General features: G+C 37.3%; 1 protein-coding gene across 2 annotated transcripts; it reads left to right on the top strand.

The window, feature by feature from the left end:
- The first annotated feature begins 3,046 nt into the window (after nt 1-3,046).
- Nucleotides 3,047-21,273, top strand: slc6a16a (solute carrier family 6 member 16a). 2 transcript variants are annotated; one of them, XM_081379267.1, is made up of 12 exons: nt 3,047-3,480; nt 6,815-7,046; nt 8,355-8,512; nt 10,598-10,724; nt 12,490-12,665; nt 12,994-13,104; nt 13,212-13,453; nt 14,776-14,956; nt 15,091-15,292; nt 15,378-15,537; nt 15,631-15,793; nt 16,402-21,273. In XM_081379267.1, exons 2-12 carry the CDS (start codon nt 6,815-6,817, stop codon nt 16,729-16,731), a joined length of 2,082 nt encoding a protein of 693 aa, XP_081235393.1. In that variant the 5' UTR covers nt 3,047-3,480; the 3' UTR covers nt 16,732-21,273. The 2 variants fall into 2 exon arrangements, with proteins under 2 accessions (XP_081235393.1, XP_081235394.1); XM_081379268.1 differs by lacking the exon at nt 3,047-3,480 and adding an exon at nt 3,808-3,924.
- Nucleotides 21,274-22,028: the final 755 nt, after the last annotated feature.

Raw genomic sequence — 22,028 nt, 5'->3', positions numbered from 1 at the left:
AAAGCTTTAGTGTAAAGCTCTGCCAGGAAGACTCAATGTTACGTCACTCATTACTTTCTGGCCTATCCAATCACTATGTAACTTGGGATTATAAAAGATTGTTACTTACACATGTTTGAGTTCACAGATGATGTCGCAAACATTCACCTCCATCCTCCCCACCACCACCAGGATGGTCCCTGTCCATACCTCCCAGGGGGTCGGCTGCGCTGCCTTCATCTTCAGGATATGCAGAGTCCGTACCCTCCGAATGTAAACTTCGAACGGGGCCTGCGCCAAAGAACTTTACCATCCAATATTTTGGATTAATAAATGTCATTGTTATATCATCTCGCATTCCGAGTCTTTTTGGTAGAAATGCTGTTACCTCAGTGTTTGCCTTTTGTCTGTCTTTATCAGTTTATGCAGTGTGTGCTGTCATCACCCAATACAATTACCGATAATATCTTACAACAAAGTACTTGCTGCACAGTTTGTATTACTGATGTAATGGTGTTGTTGTTTTGCTTTTCAAAAAAAGAAACTTTCTTTGTTATGAAATATTTGTTATGCTTCTGAAATTCTGTAAATGTAGCTTGTTCAATTGTTGTAAATTGTACAAAACTAGCAATTTATTATTTCAGTTAAACATAATCAGCAAACAGCTATCATTAGTTGGGAAGAATTTCATACACTTCCCACACTTACGTAACCTCTCACTTGCAGTGATTGTGTTATTTTGATAAGGAGTCTATTGCCTTGTACACCTTGCCAAGAAGAGCACAAATGCTGTTCATCCTTCCAGGAACTGTGAATCAAATTTCACATGACACCTACAGTAATTGCATTTCTTTTTCCTCTCATTCACAAAGGTACACTATCTTAATATTTTAAGCGAAAGAATGATTAAAAAAACACATTTTTTTATTTAGACACGCAACCTTTAATAAAGTAAAATAAGATGTTTCGTTCGTGAACGACTTGTGTGTTTAGCAAACAGGTTAAGTAGATGATTCAATGATTCACTCTAAAAGACTCGCTTATCACCACCTACCACAGTCATATGCAAAATTCATGAGGCTGCTGACTGCCAAGCCAATGGGTGGAGTTTGACGTCTAGCTTTACTCATTACATCCAGCGAGAGGTCCAACCACACCCTGACCCTACCCATAACTCCACCCATTACGCCTAGAGAGCTGGACGCCATTTGGCTCTGAAGTGAGGATATAATGTTAAGCTCTATGCCTTTTGTTTTAATAATAAATAGATAGCAAATTGTAAAATAAATCCAGATTGTGGAAATATATTTAGTCTTCCATCTACCATTTTCAACAACACTGCAAACCTGCATCTTTGTTTGTGTTCTATAAATTCAGCTTTAAAGGTTGTATCAGTGATTTCAGGCCCAAAAATATTTTTATCACATTCATCTAATCTTTCCTAACGATCCGCTAGCTGCCCGCCCCATAAGCATGCCGTCAAAAAAACGCATCTCTGTAGGCAGCCTAGGCTCTGAGATCTGCACACAAAAACAAATGGTTTAGCCAAACACTCAAAACCAAAACAAATAGTGTTCCAACCAATCACCGACAGGGGGAGGGTGTTGTGAGGTTTTGTGCTCGTGCACGGCTGCATGCGAAGTCAAAGCTGAAGAAAAAGCTGGCTCAAAACCTCACAACACCCTCCCCCTGTCGGTGATTGGTTGGAACACTATTTGTTTTGGTTTTGAGTGTTTGGCTAAACCATTTGTTTTTGTGTGCAGATCTCAGAGCCTAGGCTGCCTACAGAGACGCGTTTTTTTGACGGCATGCTTATGGGGCGGGCAGCTAGTGGATCGTTAGGAAAGATTAGATGAATGTGATAAAAATATTTTTGGGCCTGAAATCACTGATACCACCTTTAAGTCAGTCAATCTGTGACATCGACGTCTTCTTTTCATATAAATTTGCAGGTCAGGATTCACCAAACGTTTTATTAACAAAAAAGTATAGAGTGACTAATTGTAATGACACTGCATAAACTAACCAAACGAGCTTGCATTTTTTGTCTCCCGGATCCTGTCGCACACTATTGCAAATGAATGGAAGTCAGTGCAAATGCAATGCCTGCAGAAAATGTTACTGAATGATTCAGTGAAGGGTTCAAAAGATTTGACTCTCTGGATTCAGTTAAAATCACCCTTCTCAATTGAATCCCATGTCTACATTTAAACCACTCTCTCCCATCTCCCATTTGTTTCATCAGTCTATAACAATGTCTTAGCAAGTGGCACACTAATGCTGTGTTCAAAATATGAAAATATGGGTTTCCCCCACCAGTTCTAGAGCAGCCTAGTTGTTTAATATTACTGAAGGTTGGCCAGTACGAAACATAAGTTGATATTTTCTGATCAATGTGTACATTGAGGTTAGTTTCAGCAAACTGCAAGACACATTCAAAAAGTACTTTAGTAAAGGACATTTTATTGTTTAGTGGAAGAAATACAGTGGAGAAGTGCACATTTATTATTCTTAAAAATATCACATTCAATTCCCTTAGACCTGAATAGGAACCCAAATGGATCCCATTCAAGTCCTGCAGAAGTGGTCCTACAGGATATGTCTTGTCATATAAGACAGTTTCGATAGGAATCCCATTGGCTCCAAAAAGTTTCTTATGGAAATGTTTCTTCTTATTTTCTGACAAAGGAATTTCTTCAGCACCAAATAACAATGCCTTTAGCAATATTATATGCTATTACTCTGATGGTCAAAATTACATTAGAGGTCCTCAGGCGATGGCGCCCTCGTGTGTTAAGAGAGTGCAATGGGTCTTCTTGGCAGAAATGAGTCATGTTATATAACTGTCTAAATGTCTAGAACCATTTGCCATTGCTCTTCTACTATTGTAGCAAATGCACTATCTTTACTTACCCACAGCCTTTTCTATAGGCCAGTGAGCTCTCAACGCACGTGAAGAGCAGTGCGCTTTCGCAAAATATAAACAGGAGGCGGGGCGCGAGGAGGTGCCTAGCAGAGTCATGCATTACCATAACTATAACTCTCGTTTTGCTGCCCAGATAAGCCCCCTACGTGATATAATAATAGTTTAGGAGGCTTTATACACATCAATAATTATTTTATAGACCAGATATTAAAGGGACGAGAGCAGAGACCCCAAAAGGAGAGCACCGCGTGTTCTGTAATGTGACAAAGAGCTGTCAAGAAGGGGGAGGGGCCTCGTTCACGCTTTGGTAAAACAGCTCGCGCGAGTTGGTCTCCAATGACAGCGCGCTTAACTGCAGGGTCTGGCGTTACATTTGCCTTTTTACCAAAGTTGTGCACTCGGAGCCCTCCAACGTGACGATCTTCTAACCACCCGAAGAGTGCGATACATATTGCAGTGGGTCTGAATGACTGGAATACTAGCAGAACCGATAACGCAGAGCCTGCCAGTTTAAGATTAACGGTTTAAACACAAAACTACAACAGGGCAACTCCCCCCTGAAACGGGCTGCCAAGGTAAGACTCGAAGAATTTGTTGCTGGCTGAAAGTTTTCTTCTCTCTTGAGCTGCAACCGAAAACTTTTCAACTGAGTTTCAGGAGTTACTTTTACATAATGCACGTGCTTTAGAGGTTCTGGTTTGTTTCTATCAGAAAACAACAACAATAAACTAGCAAATTGTGTCCTGTTGCAGTTTATACTTGCCTTGGCATAAAAGTTTTAAATTGGTCAATGCATTTTGTCCTTAATACAATAATACATTCAATTGGCCATATGTTTGTTTATCTGATCAATTTCCTTTAGTTTAATCAGGTTTTACTGTTTATTTACAGTTGGATCAATGAATGTAAATACATGTGGGGTGTGAAATATATTGGCATGGCATGTTCCTAAAATACCGTCAGCTGCCAAATTTACACCAAGCGGGTGATGTTGCATAAATTTCTGCCAAAAATATACGGTGGGTATTAGTTTACAATTAAAGCTTGTTACATTGTCAAACAATCAAGTGTCAAAACGTATTAAACGTAATCAAGTGTCAAAACCTATTTATATAGCACTATATATATATATATATATATATATATATATATATATATATATATATATATATATAATGAGCAACAGACATAATGCATTATATCTCAACATTTTGTTTTATCATAACATTGTAATTGTGTAGTTTGGGAATATGTAGTAAAGTGTTTCAGGGTAAGTTAGAGATATGAAACACAAGTAAACCTCTGCTTCTTTCAAGGTGACATGAATAGGCTATAGCTTAAGGGCCGGAGTGGGACCCATCTTCAGCCCGGGATTTTAATGGCCAAAACCAACTCCGGCACAATTTGCAGATTTTCAAGACAGACGTCATGTGATTATTCTGCAAATAATCTATCTCTATTATGCAAATATCAAGCGAATAACACGGTCGGCAGCCAATTGCTGTGAGCTACGGTATGTGACATCTGTCTTGAGAGTATGAAAATATGCCATTTGTGCCGGTTTATGCTGGATTTAATGCGTAAATCATTTTGTTTACAAATTAGATGCTTCGCAGTTGAAACTACCTTTATGTTGAGGTGGTAGGACTACTACCGGCCCAATTTATGAGCGGCTGGGCCAAGGAGAGTGAGAGCGATATTTCAATGAAACAATCAGTGGCTTTGACACTAGATTCTGTCTGCATGTAGGCCTATAGTCATGTGTTCTCATGCTTAGTGTGGCATAAGTGAAATCAAATGGGACTGGTATAGAGAAATAGCACAGCCAATCAAATAACGGGTTGAGTGGGAAGGTCACTGGTACTCGTAGAAAAGGCATTTGTAGAATAACAGAGGCAAAGAAAATCTGTTCACTCCTCCCACTACTTTCAGTTGGCTTTTTGTCTTTGTGTAATTTGACAGTACATTGCCGTTATAAACAACTTCCTAGACATGAGAGGGCACAGAGATGAGAGAGATAAGAAACATGTTTATTTTTCACTTGTCACAAGATCGTCATAAAGGCATCGGATACCTTGGAAACTTTCCACCTGACAATGTCCGCCTGTCAGGCAACTAAGAATGACTAGCCGCTCCAGCTCTGACGCAGTAACACACCTCTTTCTCCTTCTCTCACATGCTCTCTCACTCTCTTTTTTTGCTAGAGAGGGCTCCGGACTTCTGTACTTTTCCACTCTTACAGTGGAGAGCACATAGACCCCTGAGCTGGGCCCTTCCTCAGATGGTGGGCAAATACTGCTGGACCCAAATGTTTCAAGTCTGCATTTACCCACACGGCCTCTTTAGTAGTCCAGTCATTTTATGAAATTGACCCCCATTTTGGCTTAAAATGACTGAAACTAAATGCAGACGCATGACTTTATTTCATGCCACAATTCAGGGGTTTTCAACCTTTTAGCCTTTTAATACTTGCAAATAAGATTATCCCCTTTCATGAAATAAAGGCACCTATATATTTTCATGTATACAGACCCATTATACTTTTTGTGTAAAGCATTGAATTATAAAGACATGTCTGTTAATTTCCAGCAATGGCCTAAAGATTGTACAGGCCTGGTTGTGTTTCACAATCATAAGGAGCTCCTCTGTATGTTGAAAAAATGGAAATGACATTTTTTTTTTGGTCAAAATTAGTTTTGAACCAATGGGACTCTGGTGCTGTAGTTGTGGTTGCCCTCTGTTTGCTGTTAAATATTTGTCTTGAACTGTATGCAAATTTGCAAACATTTATTATTTGCTAAATTAACAAGACCGATTTTGAAATGCACACTTCCATGTTTGTCTTTTGTCTGTGTTCAGCTGAGCTTTTTATCTCCACTGGTGAATGTCTGGATTATTTCTAAGATAAAGAGATTTAGATTTACTGTACAGTTCAGTGACAAATAAGGAGTGAAAGTTTGCACAAAAAATTAAATAAAACACAAATTCTAAAATAACTTGTTTTATACTAATAAACGACAATAAGTTATTTAAAAAGTTTTTAAAAATGCAAAGAAAAATAAGTAAAACAGATTTAGATTTGTATTTTTACCTACTGTAACATCTTGATGTTGGATAAAACAAGTATGTGGACTTATACATGGTAATAATGTATGACAACTCATTTATTTATCTACATTCTCTTCACTTTTCTGCTCTGCGTGTTGTACATTCTACACCACAATCTTCTGTTTACATTGAAGTGAGAAGAAAGGTGATAGCTGGAATGAAGGAGGGAGATGGCAAGGTGGACTTGACTTATTGACTTTACTAGCTCCAACTTACATAAAGAACACAATGAAACTATTCACTTCTCTCCAGGGAAGACGGAGAGAGTTAGAGCGAAACGAGAGAAGTAAATACAGGGAAGCGAAGAGCTAGATAAGGGGTTAGTGGATCCCCGTGGTTTTCTGTGAAATGGGTGTACTTGTCCAAGAAAGTGTCTTCACACACTGTGCACGTCATGTTAACTCCGAAACATGTTGAACACAGGTACTTTTCTATTGTATGTCACTGTTTTAGATCTTATGTTGACATAATAATCGCTGAGAACCTGTAAAGAAAAGTTCTAAAAATGAATCGATTCACCATTTACCCATGATGGATAAAACAAGGCGCTATACTGGAAGCAGTGTTGTTAAATCTGAAATAAAATATAAATATCAGATTTAAACTTAAAAAAAAATTAAATGAGAAATGTTGCCTTGAAACCGAACTGAAATAAAATACATTTAAGTACTAAAATACTAAAACTGGAATAAAAATAAATAGAAAAATTAAAAAACAAAAAGAACAAAATCACAGTGCAAAATTACTATAACTTAAGCTAAAATTAAAATGAAAACTGGACAAATATTGTGCCCTTTCTAGATGGAGAAGCTACCATTGACCAATGAGAATGGGAGTGTGTTGGCCGAGAGCCGATCAGACATGGCTTTGGTGTCGGCAGATGATGAAGTCGGGTCTGCAGGTGCTGCTGGGCAGGAGGACGACAGGCCAGCGTGGGACAGTAAACTGCAGTATGTGCTCGCCCAGGTGGGCTTTAGCGTTGGCCTAGGAAATGTCTGGAGGTTTCCCTACCTCTGTCACCAAAATGGAGGAGGTGGGTACTTTTATTATTCATTTACAGTTTTTAAAAACTTTTTAAATGTAGACTCTTGCCTTCCACTCAATACCGTACATTTGAGTTGCAATTATTGACAATTCAACTATCCAGCCCAGTGACTTGTGCCCTTATTTGTAGACCACCAAAATATAATAAGAACTTTATTCATGAATTCGGGACTCTTCTGTCTAATATAGTCCCTACTGTGGATAAATTACTAATCCAGGGTGATTTTAATATCTATGTCTGTTGCCCTTCCCATCACTTGGTGAAGGAACTTGTACAACTCATTGACTCATTTGACCTCCTTCAACATATTAATGGTCCTATTAATCAGCAGAACACTGACACTGATCTTGTTCTATCTTCTGGCCTTTCAGTATGTAACATTGATATTAAAGGGGTGGTATAATGCCCCTTTTTACAAGATGTAAAATAAGTCTCTGATGTCCCCAGAGTGTGTATATGAAGATTTAGCTCAAAATACCACACACATAATTTTTTTTATATAGCATGATAAAATTGTTTGAGGGTGAGCATAAACGCATTTTGTGTGTGTCCCTTTAAATGCAAATGAGCTGCTGCTCCCGGCACAGAGGGCGGAGCTTCAAAAGCTTGTGTGTGTGTGTATATTAGCAGCTCAGATTACCTCACACAGACACACACTAAAATGCCTTTTATGTTTAAACCGGAGTCGGACAATGATGGAGAGACTCAAGAAGAAGTGACATGCAACAGGACGTTTCTGAATAGTTGATGAATTTATGTAGCTGACGTGGAGTTATCTATCTTCAAGTCATTGATTAGCATATTCTGTCATGATAACCAATAAAATCCCTTGTGTGGGAACTGTTGTAAGATGCCTACAGAGTGACATGCTATTGCCTTTTTGTTACGTAACCAACTGTATTGCAATAAATGTGAAAAGATGGATATGAGAGCTTGAGTAGACTCACATATGTGCTCTACTACAACAACCGTGCCATAGCCGGTCCTAGGTTATGGATTAATTTACCGCTTGCCATCCGCTCTGTCCCCATTTTGAGTGCTTTTAAAACGGCTTTGAAGAAGCACTTTTATATCTTGACATTTGACTCTGACCTAGGAGAGAACTAAATATTAATTTTATGTTGTTGTGTTTGTATTCTCTTTGTTTGGTTTCCTTGATTGCTTTGTACAGCACTTTAAGCTGCCCTTGAGGCAGTAGAAATGTGCTTTATAAAAAAAACTAAACTAAACATTGTATGTGTGTGTGTTTGTGAAACTAAATGATTTGTAATGTAATCACACACTCTCTTTCTTCAGGTGCCTTTATGTTATTGTACGTGATGCTGTTGCTCATTATCGGGGTTCCTCTGTTCTTTATGGAGCTGGCCGCTGGCCAGAGCATCCGTCAGGGCAGCATCGGGGTCTGGAAACACATCTCACCTCGCCTCGCAGGCATCGGCTACTCCAGCTGCATGGTACAACACATACACTCTCTATTTTTTATGTTTTTGAAAGTCTCTTATTATGCTCCCCAAGCCTGCATTTATTTGATAAAAAATACAGAAAAAAACAGTAACATTGTGGTAAAATATTATTACAATTAAAATGAATGATTTTCTATTTTAATATACTTTCAAATATCATTTATTTCTGTGATGCAAAGCTTATTTTCCAGCATCATTACTCCAGTCTTCAGTGTCACATGATCCTTCAGAAATCAGTCTAATATGCTGATTTATTATCAATGTTGGAAACAGCATATTTTTGCTGGAGCCTGTGATACTTTCTTTAGGATTCATTGATGAATAAAAACTTAATTGTTAAAAAACTTAAAGGATTAGTTCACTTTTAAAAGAACTTTTGCTGATAATTTACTCACCCCCATGTCATCCAAGATGTCCATGTCTTTCTTTCTTCAGTCGAAAAGAAATTAAGGTTTTTGATGAAAACATTCCAGGATTTTTCCCCATATTATGGACTTCAATGGGACCCAAACGGTTCAAGGTCCAAATGACAGTTTCAGTGCAGCTTCAAATGGCTTTAAACGATACCAGACGATGAATAAGGGTCTTATCTAGCGAAACGATCGGTCATTTCCAAAATAAATAAAAAAGTTTAAGTTTTATAAGGACAAATGCTCGCCTTGCTCTGTTCTGTGATGCGCGTTCGTGACGTCACGTAATACGCAATTACGTTGAAAAGGTCACGCTTGAAAAATTTCTGTCCTGAAGAAAATGTTCTTTTAGGCTTTTTAATATTAAAGCACCCAGGATACGCACACGAAATGGGCATTTAAAACGATAAACTGACACAAATACATTTGAATATGTGTATATGGTCCTCCACCCGCACATTTGTAAACACGTCAAACGTGACCTTTTCAACGTAATTACTAACTAATACTTTAACTGTTCTTGGAATAAGAACATCATTAATTCAAAATAGAAATATTTTCTAACAATATAAATCTTTACTATCACTTTTTATCAATTTAATACATTCTTGCTGAATAAAAGTATTAATTTCTTTCAAATAAATAAATAAAATTACTGACCCCAATCTTTTGAACGGTAGTGTATATTGTTTCAAAAGATTTTTATTTTAAATAAATGCTGCTCTTTTTTAAAAACTTTTTATTCATCATATTTCTAAAAAATATTAATGTTTCGAGTTTGTTAGTGAATAAAGTATATGTCAGTCTTCAAGGTAATTTAACTGAATTTATATAGTAAAAAAGAATAATTGATGACAGTTCAGTATATTTGTTTTACAATGAATAATTATTCAGCATATCAATTTAACATTATGAAGTAGCATTATGAGGTGTAAACCTGGCTCACATCGTTATTTTTATTGCCCGTTTGTTTTTTTCTCTGGTGCATACTAGACATTATAACAAAGATGGACAAAAATAGTGTGTTGACATTTTTTCAGAGATATTATTGGTGAGTTTATATTTAAAATGAGCTGAAAGGTATCATGTTTCGTCTGGTGGTTACATGGCACGGGATTTATGAGCTTCAGCTTCTGTAATGCCACAGGCAAAAAAGCCACAAATATTTTATGGCTGACTCGTAATAAAATTAGAAATTTTTGAGAAAATATTTGTATCATGCTGGTTAGAGTTGTCAAAACAGAAGCGTCAGTTTTATTCTGAGACTGCCTTAAAGAACACAGCCAGCTTTAACTCACTGTTGTGAGAAATGTTTGAAAAATGGCTACAATCCATACATACATGTTGACGTATATACTGTGTTTGTATGTAAGGAGGAGTAGTTCCTCTCTATATGAGTATAAGAGGATTTCCTGTGAGCATTCATATGTGTGTGCTTGTATGATAACATTATCAGCTCGTCAGTAAGATCAGATAGCAGAAGTTCTATAATGTTGGCATCTTACACAATATGAGAGGATTTATTTATATATTTATTGCTTTACACAGTAATGGAAAAATCAAAGATCTTAACAGTGTATTTTTAGGCTTTCCCTCTTTTTGTTTTTTAATCTTACACCTATAGTATACAGACATGAGATGTCATTGTACTCTTTTTCTCTCTCAGGTTTGTTTCTTTGTGGCCCTGTACTATAATGTGATCATCGCCTGGGCTCTGTTCTATATGGGGAATTCATTCCAGTATCCATTGCCATGGGAACATTGTCCTGTAGATATGATCTCAAACCGGACAGGTATGTTGTTTACATACACAAAATCACTTGGAATCAATTTGGTAAAGAAATTAATACTTTCATTCACCAAAGATCCTGAAAAAAAAGATGATTTGCACAAAAATATGAAGTAGCACAACTATCATCAACATTTATAATAATAAGAAATGTTTCTTGAGCAGCAAATCATCATATCAGAATGATTTCTGAAGGATCATGTGACACTGAAGATTAGAGTAATGATGCTGAAAATTCAGCTTTAATATCACAGGACTATATTACTTAAAAATATATTCAAATAAAAAACAATTATTTTAAATTGTAATAATATTTCACAGTATTACTGTTTTTACTTTGATCAAATAAATGTAGCCTTGGTAATGGTTATTTTAAAAACATAAAAAAAATCTTACCGACCCCAAACTTTTGAACGGTAGTGTAAGTAAAAAAAAAAAAAAAAAAAAGATTAAAGGAACAAAATACATTAATGAAAACATCAAGCTTTAAAATCCCAGTAAAAGGGATTCAATGGAAGAGAACATTTAGTTGTTGCTTAAAAGGGTCATATAATGCCATTTTTGTACAAGGTAATATTATTCTTTAGGGTCTAAATTAAAAGTTTGTACTATACTTTAATTAAAAATTCTCATTAGTATTGTAAGAAAACACTCATTTTACCAGGTCAAAAACAGCTCTGTTTTCAGCACGCTGTTTAAGTGCATACATCTTTAAATGATAATGAGCTGTGCTCACCCCGCCCCTCTGTTCTGTGCGTACACCGTTTGTAATAATAACACAATAACCATAATGCGTTGTTCATTATAAACGTGGGATTATGATTCATGAATTATATTGAGAACGTCGTACATAGAAAACATGCCGTAATGTACCCTGAATGTAAAAATAGCCGCATTCATCGTGAAGCGTGCAGCAAGCGATTTGCAAAGATTAATATAAATATTAATATAAAGGTTAATAAAGGTTACACTCACTTCAGTTCTTCTGGAGGTGCAGCAGGAACACGAGTAGTTGGTACCGATCCTTTTTTCAGGAGCAGCTTCTTAGCAAAACCAGCTTTATACTGACCCTTGTTTGTAAAGCAGTCTGGTGAGAAATGAGCATTGACGTTGATCGTGGGGAATATTCCCTTCGAAAACAAAACTCAGCCACTGAGTCTTCAGTGGTTCGGATTTAGGAACATCAAAATGACTGCTGTGTTCGTTATTACCATTACACCCAAGAACACCACAATCGCTTAGACGCCATTCTGCTCATAGACAGTGCTCCAGCGTATCATCAACAATGACCGCGCCGGTCCGCGCGGACTATGATTGACAGCTCGCTCACGAGCGAGGGCGGGTCTGTGTTGAAACGCTGCTGTCAATCAACCATCGTGGGAGGGGCGTCGATTTAGTGACATCACAAAATCGAACAGCTTGATTTGAGATGGGAGGAAACATATAAGAAGATAAAAAAAAAACACTGGATGGATTTTTATAATTTTATGATGGTTGTGTACAGGCACTGCCAACACACATTTCAGTACAATCAACTTGTAAAAGTGCATGTACCATTTTATGACCCCTTTAAGTCAGACAGATGCAGAAAGGAAAATTATCCTTCTTTTCAAATTGTTTTTTACTAGTGTCATATAATTAGTTCAGAATGAGCAGTCCACTAGTCAGCTACTCACGCACATCCCTAATTATTACACACTTTGCATATTTTGTGTCTTTGAGATTTACAGTATGTGTACAGTTGTTTTGATCTCATCTTCCTGTCTTAGTGAAGGAATGTGCCGCAAGCTCTCCTACCTCCTATTTCTGGTTCAGAAAGGCTCTGGATATCTCAGACTCCATAGATGAGTCAGGAGAGTTTAACCCTATCATGACCGGTTGCCTCCTTGCCGCCTGGGCTATAGTGTGTCTCGCAATGATCAAGGGCATCAAGTCTTCTGCCAAGGTACAAAATACAAACACGTTTGTTTTTCAATCATGGTAGAGATGTTTCTGGTACATCTATGTTTGTTACTAAGCTAATGATATTTTCCATCCCCTAACACTCACAAAACTTTTAGCATTTCTACATAGTCAAAAATAAATATTTTTATCGTTTATTAAGCCATTTTCCTCTAGTTTCACTATCCTTGTGAGGTTTTACAATTCTTGAAGGGACATAAAATTGTTTCCAAAATGTTATATAAAAAATGAATCAACAGATGTTCTTAGTGAAATCAATAAATTAAAAAAAAGTTCTTCCAATTTATGATTTGTCTATTCCTTTTCTCCAGGTGATGTATTTCTCCTCCGTGTTCCCTTACGTTGTGCTGATCTGTTTTCTCATCAGAGGGCTCATGTTGGACGGGGCTTTAGATGGCATCAAATATATGTTTTATCCTAAGGTGACAACAAGAGCTCACACGACTCCCATAAAGTGCAATTTAAAGGCATGTCAAATCATGCTATATTAAAATTTTGTAATCATACAGTATTTCTCTGTTTGGATTAGCTGGAGATTTGGGGGGAAGTGCAGGTGTGGCGTCAGGCTGCCACACAGGTGTTTTTTGCACTGGGTCTGGGTTACGGCTCTGTGATCGCTTATTCATCCTACAACCCTGTGCATAACAACTGCCACCGGGACGCCATCATGGTCTCTGCCATCAACTTCATGACCTCAGTATTGGCCTCTCTGGTTGTCTTTGTGGTCCTTGGTTTCAGAGCCAAGAACATTGCTCTGGAATGTGTTGCATCGTAAGTAAGAATCTGTGTTCGCTTTCTTTTGTTTCTGCTTGAAATACAATTGTATTGTATTTTCTCTTATGCTCACCAAGGCTGCCTTTATTTGATCAAAAATACAGTAAAAATGTGAAATATTACAATTTAAAATAATTTTCTAATTATGTTTGTATATGTTTTGAAATGTAACTTATTCCTATGATGTCAAAGCTGAATTTTCAGCATCATTACTCCAGTCTTCAGTTCTAAAATGATGATTAGTGCTCAAGAAACATTTATTATTATAATCAATGTTGAAAACAATTGTCCTCTCAAACTAAACTGCAGGGCTGCCAACTTTTGAGTTTAGCTTGGGGTGAGATTTTTTTTTTTTTTTTTTTATCACAATAAGTGTAAATGTCATTGTCAAGACATTTGGTAACTAAATAGAATTGTATGAAGTTTAGTGACAACATGTTACCATTTTTACATTGTACAATGACTGGTAGGATACAGTTTTTATTATTGCTTGACAAAAATTTCAAGATTTCAATTTAATTCTTGTGATTTGATTCCGATTTTGATTCAATATTGACTAATTTGGATACATGTTTATTTTAAATTTTATTTAAAAAAATAATCTCACCTAATGTTGTAAACATAGAGGGCCCAATCTGCTGGTATTTTTAAAGGTTAAAAATAACAAATTAAATGAAATATAATGCAGTTTTTGTTATAATAACAGTTATTTAATGACATAAGTAAAAATATAATAAATATGTAATATAGTGCTCAGCAAAATCTCCTCTCTAGCTATTTTTTCTATTCAGTTAACATGCTATGGTCATTAAATGGCTTTCCTGAGGTAAATGTAACGTTATGTGACATAATTGTTCTCCTGCTGTTATATATTGACCTCTTTCCGTGGTTGAAAAACACTAATTGGTCGATATTATGTATACGTTCGGTAAGTACTGCATCTTTAAATAAAAAAGTAACAGATGATCGGTTCACGTGCACTTGAACTGAGGCACTCAGCGATCTGTCGCGTCACATTTACAAGCGCCAAACTTATTTTTTGTCTGAATTTCGTAATAAAATTGACGGAATAAGAGCTGAGAATTAGTTTAATATTAAAAGTACCTCTTTGCTCCGCAATTTTTCTGTGCGTTAGAAAATGGATGTGTGGCGTGAGAGCGTGTGAAAAGTGTCAATTGCGTGAGTCTCACGCTCAATGCGTGAGAGTTGGCGGCCCTGAAACTGCATATAATAAATCCATCTAAATGTTACTATGAATTATTCTGTATCAAAATAACATATTTCTTTATATTTGTATTTCAATTAATGTCACTTTGCAGTAATGTGGCCAGGATGGCAGAAATGGCAACAACAGGATCATCGCAGCATTGGTGGCCATGGTTCAACATTTCTGACCCCAAATCAGTGTCTCTTCATGACTACAGAGAATGGTACAGCCACTATGGAAGCCTGCTAGGGTCAAATATCACTGACTGTGACCTGGAAAGAGAAATGAGCAAGGTAGGGTTAACATATATGTGTGCGCTTCAGTGTATATTCTATTACATTAGTTAAATGTATCTCACTGTCATAGTGAAATTATTTCTGGTTTTGACAGTCCATCCATCCATCTATGCTGTTTCTCTTTCTCTCAGGGAGTGGAGGGCACAGGTTTGGCATTTATAGCATTTACAGAAGCGATGTCGTTGTTTCCTGCAAGTCCATTTTGGTCAGCTTTGTTCTTTCTCATGCTGCTGAATTTGGGCCTCTCCACCATGTTTGGCACCATGCAGGGGATTCTTACCCCACTCATGGACAACTTCAAAGTGCTGGGGCGCCACAAGACCATATTGACGGGTACACTCAAATAGACGTGCTAATACTTAAGGATATTGTGCCCTAGCTGTCACGTAACTTGGCTGTATCATTGTATAACATGCAGTGTGTTGCTGTATCCTGGGCTTCCTCTTTGGCCTGCTCTTCACTCAAAGAAGTGGCAACTATTTTGTGACCATGTTTGACGATTATTCTGCAACATTGCCATTGATTGTCGTGGTCATCTTTGAAACTTTCAGCGTGGCATGGGTTTACGGTGCTGATCGGTGAGATGACGTGTGAAATCATTTATTTATATGCTGATTAAGTTGTGGGATCAGCTGTGTGTAGTTATCCTCATTGTATTTGCCGTTCTGCAGTTTCTTGGATGATGTGGAGGTGATGCTACACTGGCGCCCTCCGGTGGTTTATCGCTATTTGTGGAAGTACGTATGCCTGCTCGGCATGGTGGGACTGCTGGCTGCTAGTCTTCTCCGCATGGTCTTCAAACGGCCCACTTACACAGCCTGGAACCACACCACGGTATTATACAAACTGAGTGCAAAATAAGTTTGGATGCTATGAACTAACTTGTGTGTAAAAAAAAGAATGATGACTGTAGATAACTTAAAGGGATAGTAGGCACAAACATGCAACAAACGTTCTGTCATCATTTACTCACCCTCTTGTCGTTAAAAACCTGTATGACTATGACTACATATTTTTAAAAATGTCTTGGTGTTTTTTTCATGCTTTTTAAAGAAGTCTTGTCTCACATGCTCATCAATGCTGCATTTATTTAATCAATTATACAGCAGAAACAGTAATATTGTGAAATATTATTAAAATGTTTTTATTTTAATATATTCTAAAATGAATTTTCAGCATCATTACTCCAGTCTTCAGTGTCACATGATCCTTCAGAAATCATTCTAATATACTGATTTGCTGCTCAAGAAACATTTCTTATTAATGTTGAAAACCGTAACTACTGATCTTTTTTTTCAGGATTCTTTGATGAATAGAAAGTTCAAAAGAACAGCATTTTATTTAAAGAATTTTTTGGTAGCATTATAAATGTCTTTACTGCCACTTTTGATCAATGTAATGTGTCTTTACTGAAAAAAAAAAAAAGTATTTCTCTCTGTCAGGGTTCTGAAGCTAGCCTCGAGTATCCTGGATGGGCTCTGATCATGCTGTCCATGCTGATCATCACAGCATCTCTCCCGGTGCCCATTGGCTATCTGCTCTCCTTCCTCAGAGGGGGGCGGAGCCTACCAGTGGAGGAGGGTGAAGTTGAGCCTCCGAGAGAGCGATACTCCAAATGCAATTCTGATGAGCCAGAGCCAAATAACCATCACTCCTCAGTGGACGAAGACAGGAATCGGCCCCGGTCCACCTTCCTTCCACTGGGTGCTGAACACTACAGGCTACTCTCGCAACAGGAAGATGGAGAGGAAGAAGAAGACACTGAGGTGTAAGGGAAAAAATGGAGATAAACGGGTGTTTGAGCAGAAAACGACAAGACTATTTATTCATCAGTGTTGGAGTTCTTTAATGGAGTAGAGGGAGACCGACTCCATTTATTCTCATTATGGTAATGAACATTCAATGAAAAATATTTGTCAACTGCGGCACTATTTAAGAGGGATACTTTTTGCGAGTGTACCAATCATTGAATTACTTTGTTCTTGAATCCCTACATGTACTTAGCCTAAGTGAAGTGGCCTGTACCATAAGTGCCTGAATATAATGAATATCCACACTTAATTATATTAATTAATTATACTTAATTATAAGATCACAGCTTCTCCAAAGCACAGCAGTTACACTCGTCATCTAGAATAAAACATTTGTTTTTACTACAGTTTCTTAAGTAAAATAGGTTAGCACTTTACAATAAGGTCCGATTTGTTAACATTAGTGCCTCAGGTAACAATTAAAATGAGCAATATATTTTTACAGCATTTATTATCCTTTGTTAATGTTAGTTAATAAAACGTTTTAGGTTACGACTGTAACAATGGTTCTCTGAGAAGGGGAACGAGGCACTGTATCTTGGATTGACGCTATGGGGACACCGTCAGCATAACTGGTGAACACACATTAAATTTCTTTGGCCAACCAAAGTCCATTACATCATTAGTGGAGAGCCCGTGAATATAAGAAGGTGCCCTAATACAAGTCATCAACTTTTTTGTCTGAAGAAGAGATGTAGGCAAGCCCAAGGCATGACTATAGCCGCTTTCCGACCAAGTAGTTACAGCAACTTAGTTCTAGGAACTGTCCACTTCTAAACAGTTCTATAACCTACTCTCCCCCAAACTCGGTTTTGCTGTTTGCGTTCGCACTGGCCAAGTGGCCATAGGAACTGGTAGGAGGGGTAAGGGAGTGACGCAAGCACGGTGACTTTTATTTTGACGGCGCGACGGACCTTTATTTTGACGGCGCTGAGAACGCCAGAGCAAACAATGCTCGCATTCTCTGTGTTCATTAGTTAGCGATCTGTCTAACAGTGCTGTTTAATATGTTATTAGATAGAATTGTTATAGAAAGTACACAGTATATGAAAAAAAGGTTATTAGCCTATGCCGTGTGGTTGATGTCCAGTGTTGCTAGCTTGGCAGATAAACATAATCATGTTTGACTTGGTCCCCTCAAAGTTGCGTTGGATTTTCTCTTCAGCATAAAGGTTTAGAGGCCCATCTATCACTGTTTTCCATGTTTGTATCTAGTTTCTGGAGTAAATATATAGGCTATAATCTGTGTGTTTACATATAGCTGTTTTAAAAATGGCAGGTGCTGGTGTTTTGCGTGCGTTCGGTCATCAGCGTACACTAACGTAACGGGTAGTTCCTATAGTACTGGTTTAGACCCTACTCTGAAGTAGGAGCTAAATTAGTTCCTCCAAATGGAGTTCCTAGAACTAAATTCGTTCCTAGTCGGCGTGTTCGCACCGCAGGAACATACGGGTACTTTAGCCAATAGTTCTAGGAACTGTGAAAAGGTTCCTCCGGTCGGAAAGCGGCTAATGAGGCGCAGTGTCTCATTCCCTTTCTCAGGGAACCATGGTTACAGTTGTAACCTGAGACATTCGGTGCATCCCAATTCGCATACTATCTGTCCTAAATAGTATTCGAAAATATAATAAGTACACCGCAAATCGTAGTATGTTGAAATGAGTGTTCCAAAGATACCCGGATGGTCTACTATTTCCGGTCAGAATCCGAAGTGGAGATCGATGCACACTCTAACGGCTAATATTGCCCACAACCCATCGCGCGTTGGACGAGGATTCGGTTAGAACTACAAACACGAGTGAAAGTATTAAAAAACTACAGACATGGAGGACCCGCGAGTCCGGCGGTTATGTAGAGAGGTTTAGATAAAGGGGTTTGAGTCATTAATTATCAGTATCTGACCTGACGAAAATGTTTACATTATATGGCATCTGCAGCAGCATTGTGAACTTTTGTAAAGATACGTTTAGCCATTAACTTTTAAATGCATCATCATATTCAAATTGCAAACACATGAGTAGAGTCTCCGCATGAAAGACCCACGACTGGCAGATGAGCGTGCAACTACATTTCTTTCCGAAACGGTTGGAAATTAAATTAGATTGAATGGAGGATTTTAACTGTGACAAGATGATTGACAGGGCAGTTTACGTGACAGGATGCATGCGACAGATCTGTCCGTTAAGATGACGAAGTGATATGTCCCAAAGCTTGCCTACTCTTTTGCTACACACTCAAAAGTATGTACTTTTTCTTCACAAAAAGAGTACATAATTTTAGGGCGTAGTATAAGTTGGCGAATTGGGACGCAGCTATTCCCTTTCGAAATGGAACTTCAACACTGTGTCTTGGATGATGCTATGGGGAACAAATACCCACTCTGCCATTTTGAGGGAATGGGATGAGCCAGTTATAGCATCAATCAAGGGCGTGCTCACCAAAGACTCACATAGACTGTCTAGTGGTACCACTCCCTAACCCACTATCTTCTGCTTCTGTGCTTTTATAACAAGGGAAGTCCCGGCCTTTACAACCTTCCTCCCTCCCTCGCAGGCCAATTCAGCCCCAAAAATGTCTCAGCTATGACAGCCTCTATTTGCTTGCCACAGCCCATAGGGAGTATTCGCCAAGGGAGAATATTTTCCCAAATACTACCTTGGGTATTACCACGACTTCTGGGGGGAGAATGCAACCCTTATGTGGGACTGGCAGCGTAAGAGGGCTCAATACAAAAAACTTTCCTCACCCTCCTCAACCACATCTGTCTCTTTCTGGCTGGATGGTGCCAGCAACATGCTATCTGCTGGATCAGATGATGTTATAGATAGCACATCTTGATCTAACAGATTGCTCGAGCCCGTGACTGAAGAATGCGAAAGAGCCATACCTCAACCAGCTCGGCCTGCGATCCCCACGACTTAAGCTGAAAGCCAAGTATTACAGTCAGCCTCTTATATACTCACGGGCGCTCCGCTAATGACGTCATGGACGTGCTTCAGACGCAGGTTACGCTGATGCCGTCCCGATAGCGCCAATCCAAGATGCAGTGTTGAAGTTCCACTTCAAAAGTGAACTGTTTATATTTATGCTACCTCACAGTGCATTAACTAATGTTAACAGATACAACATTTGATCTTAGTAAATGTTGAGATTAACGTTAACTAAGATTAGTAAATGCTGTAGATGTATTGTTCATTGGTAGTTCATGTTAACTAAGGTAGTTACCTAATGTTAACAAATGAAACCTTATTGTAAAGTGTTACTAAAAATAAATGGTGGAAGACTGTTAGATGTTTAAAAAAATATCAGTATTATCCCTTTTACTAGAATACTAATATTTTTAAATAATTTTCTCCAAAGAAATGGTACATAGAGGTTAAAAATGTTTCTTTGAGTATGAAACTGTTAGCCATTAACCTTATTAATAAGTTACTTTTAGCCGGAAATTGGTTGTAATATCAAAAGAAAATCGTATTGTATATTGTTAATAGAGTTATGGTAAATGTCAAGTTATTTCTGACATGAATTAGGTAAATGAATGATTCTTGTAGTATTCAGTGACAGTAAAATGTCATATATATATATTTTTTTTTAGTAAATCCACGTCATAGCATAAACAAACTGACTATCAAATGCCGCAGATTGCACAAATATAGGTTAAAGCTACTTTGTCAAGGAGGAAGCACAATTCAGCATCACCCAACCATTGGCTCCAAATCTACGGTTTCATTTTTTTTAGGTTTTTACCCAGCAGGTAAACTAGTCCAACATCACAGAAATATTTAAAAAAGATTGTGTCATTGTGTCTTTAAGCTAAGGAATGAGACATTTGCTAAATTACTGCCACACATGCTGCAATTTAAAACATAACACTCAATATATGCAATTTTAGCCATGACTCTACAATGCCAAACTATGACTGCACAGGGGTTTGCATTCATATTCAATAACACTGAATTGTACTGTGATTATTAGAAGATCAATGTAGAACAGATAAAAATAAATGACTGTTATATGTAGCCTCAGGTTAAATCAGTAGTGTGAACACAAATATAGAAGGCAGCTTCATTTCATGTTCCTTTGAAATGTTTTTTTTTTTTTTTTTTTTTTTTTTGGTGGGAAAGCTCAGAATACATTTGGTCTGTTTCATGCTGACCAGAAAGATTTTAGTCTATATTTTAGACTGATCCACAAGAGAGGTTTTACTCATTAGACTACAGCTTTTTTTTTTTTAAATAAAAACAAACTGTTATGCTGTTGATGCTTCGATTTGTATATACAGCAAGGGATGTTTGCATGTTCACTTCCTTTGTGAGTATTCTCTGTGTTCACTTCTGTTGTGATAAGACAGTATATACAGTACAGTTTGGATTATGTGTGTGTGTGTGAGAGAGAGAGAGAGAGAGAAAGAGAGAGAACAAAGATTTTGTAATTACCATTGCAATTGTGCCATGCTGAAGAATCACTGTATATCTATTCTATGCCAAATAAAAAGTTCTTTGGTCATAGATGTGAAAGCACATTATTATATTGATTTAGTTTGACAGCATAATAATATGCTGTATAAAGAGTATAAAATTGAAGATAAAGTTTTAAGTTCAATTCAAATACTTTTCAACAGTTTTCACAGTAAACGTTGATCCAAAGGAACAATATACAGAGGACTGGTCTCAGATCAATGTTTATAAGAACAACCATAAACAATGTTAAGGGGAAAATGTATAAACTTCGACAGCTCTAACATTTTCCTTGGACTCAATAGCCAATGTGAAATATGTAATATATATATATATATATATATATATATATATATATATATATATATATATATATATATATATATATATATCACCTGTACAAAGTGAAACCATGCAGCTGAGCTATTTTTACCAGATATAATCCTTAATCTTATCCAAAAAATTACGTTTGTTGGTGTAACCTTACAGACCACATAGAAAGGCTGATTCAGTGTGTTAGTATGTTGTTATTATGAAAATAAGAATTCGACTTGAATAAAACTGGTTGATTTGGCTGGTAGGCTATATGAAGCTATCTGGTAAAACATTTACACTACTCTAACATCACGTAGTAAACGCAAGGTGGCGATAGACTGCTCATAAACTTTCATGCTGAGAAACTACTTTGATTTACAGGTGTAAAACATTAGTTACATGATCAATGCTATACTATAGGCTAAGCTATGAATATATTTTATTGATTATGTACAAATATGCCAATAGACCAGACTCATAGGCTAT

The sequence above is a fragment of the Scardinius erythrophthalmus genome (genome assembly GCF_964197995.2).
Source record: "Scardinius erythrophthalmus genome assembly, chromosome: 1".
NCBI classification, from domain to species: Eukaryota; Metazoa; Chordata; class Actinopteri; order Cypriniformes; family Leuciscidae; genus Scardinius; species Scardinius erythrophthalmus.
The sequence above is the reverse complement of the archived record's forward strand: the minus strand, read 5'-3'. Positions and strand labels throughout refer to the sequence as shown.

Coding starts and splice junctions, on each gene's coding strand:
- slc6a16a (XM_081379267.1), top strand. CDS start 6,815: ATGGAGAAGCTACCATTGACCAATGAGAATGGGAGTGTGTTGGCCGAG. Junction 13,454..14,775: donor GCTCTGGAATGTGTTGCATC/GTAAGTAAGAAT, acceptor GTCACTTTGCAG/TAATGTGGCCAGGATGGCAG. Junction 15,794..16,401: donor CAGCCTGGAACCACACCACG/GTATTATACAAA, acceptor TCTCTCTGTCAG/GGTTCTGAAGCTAGCCTCGA.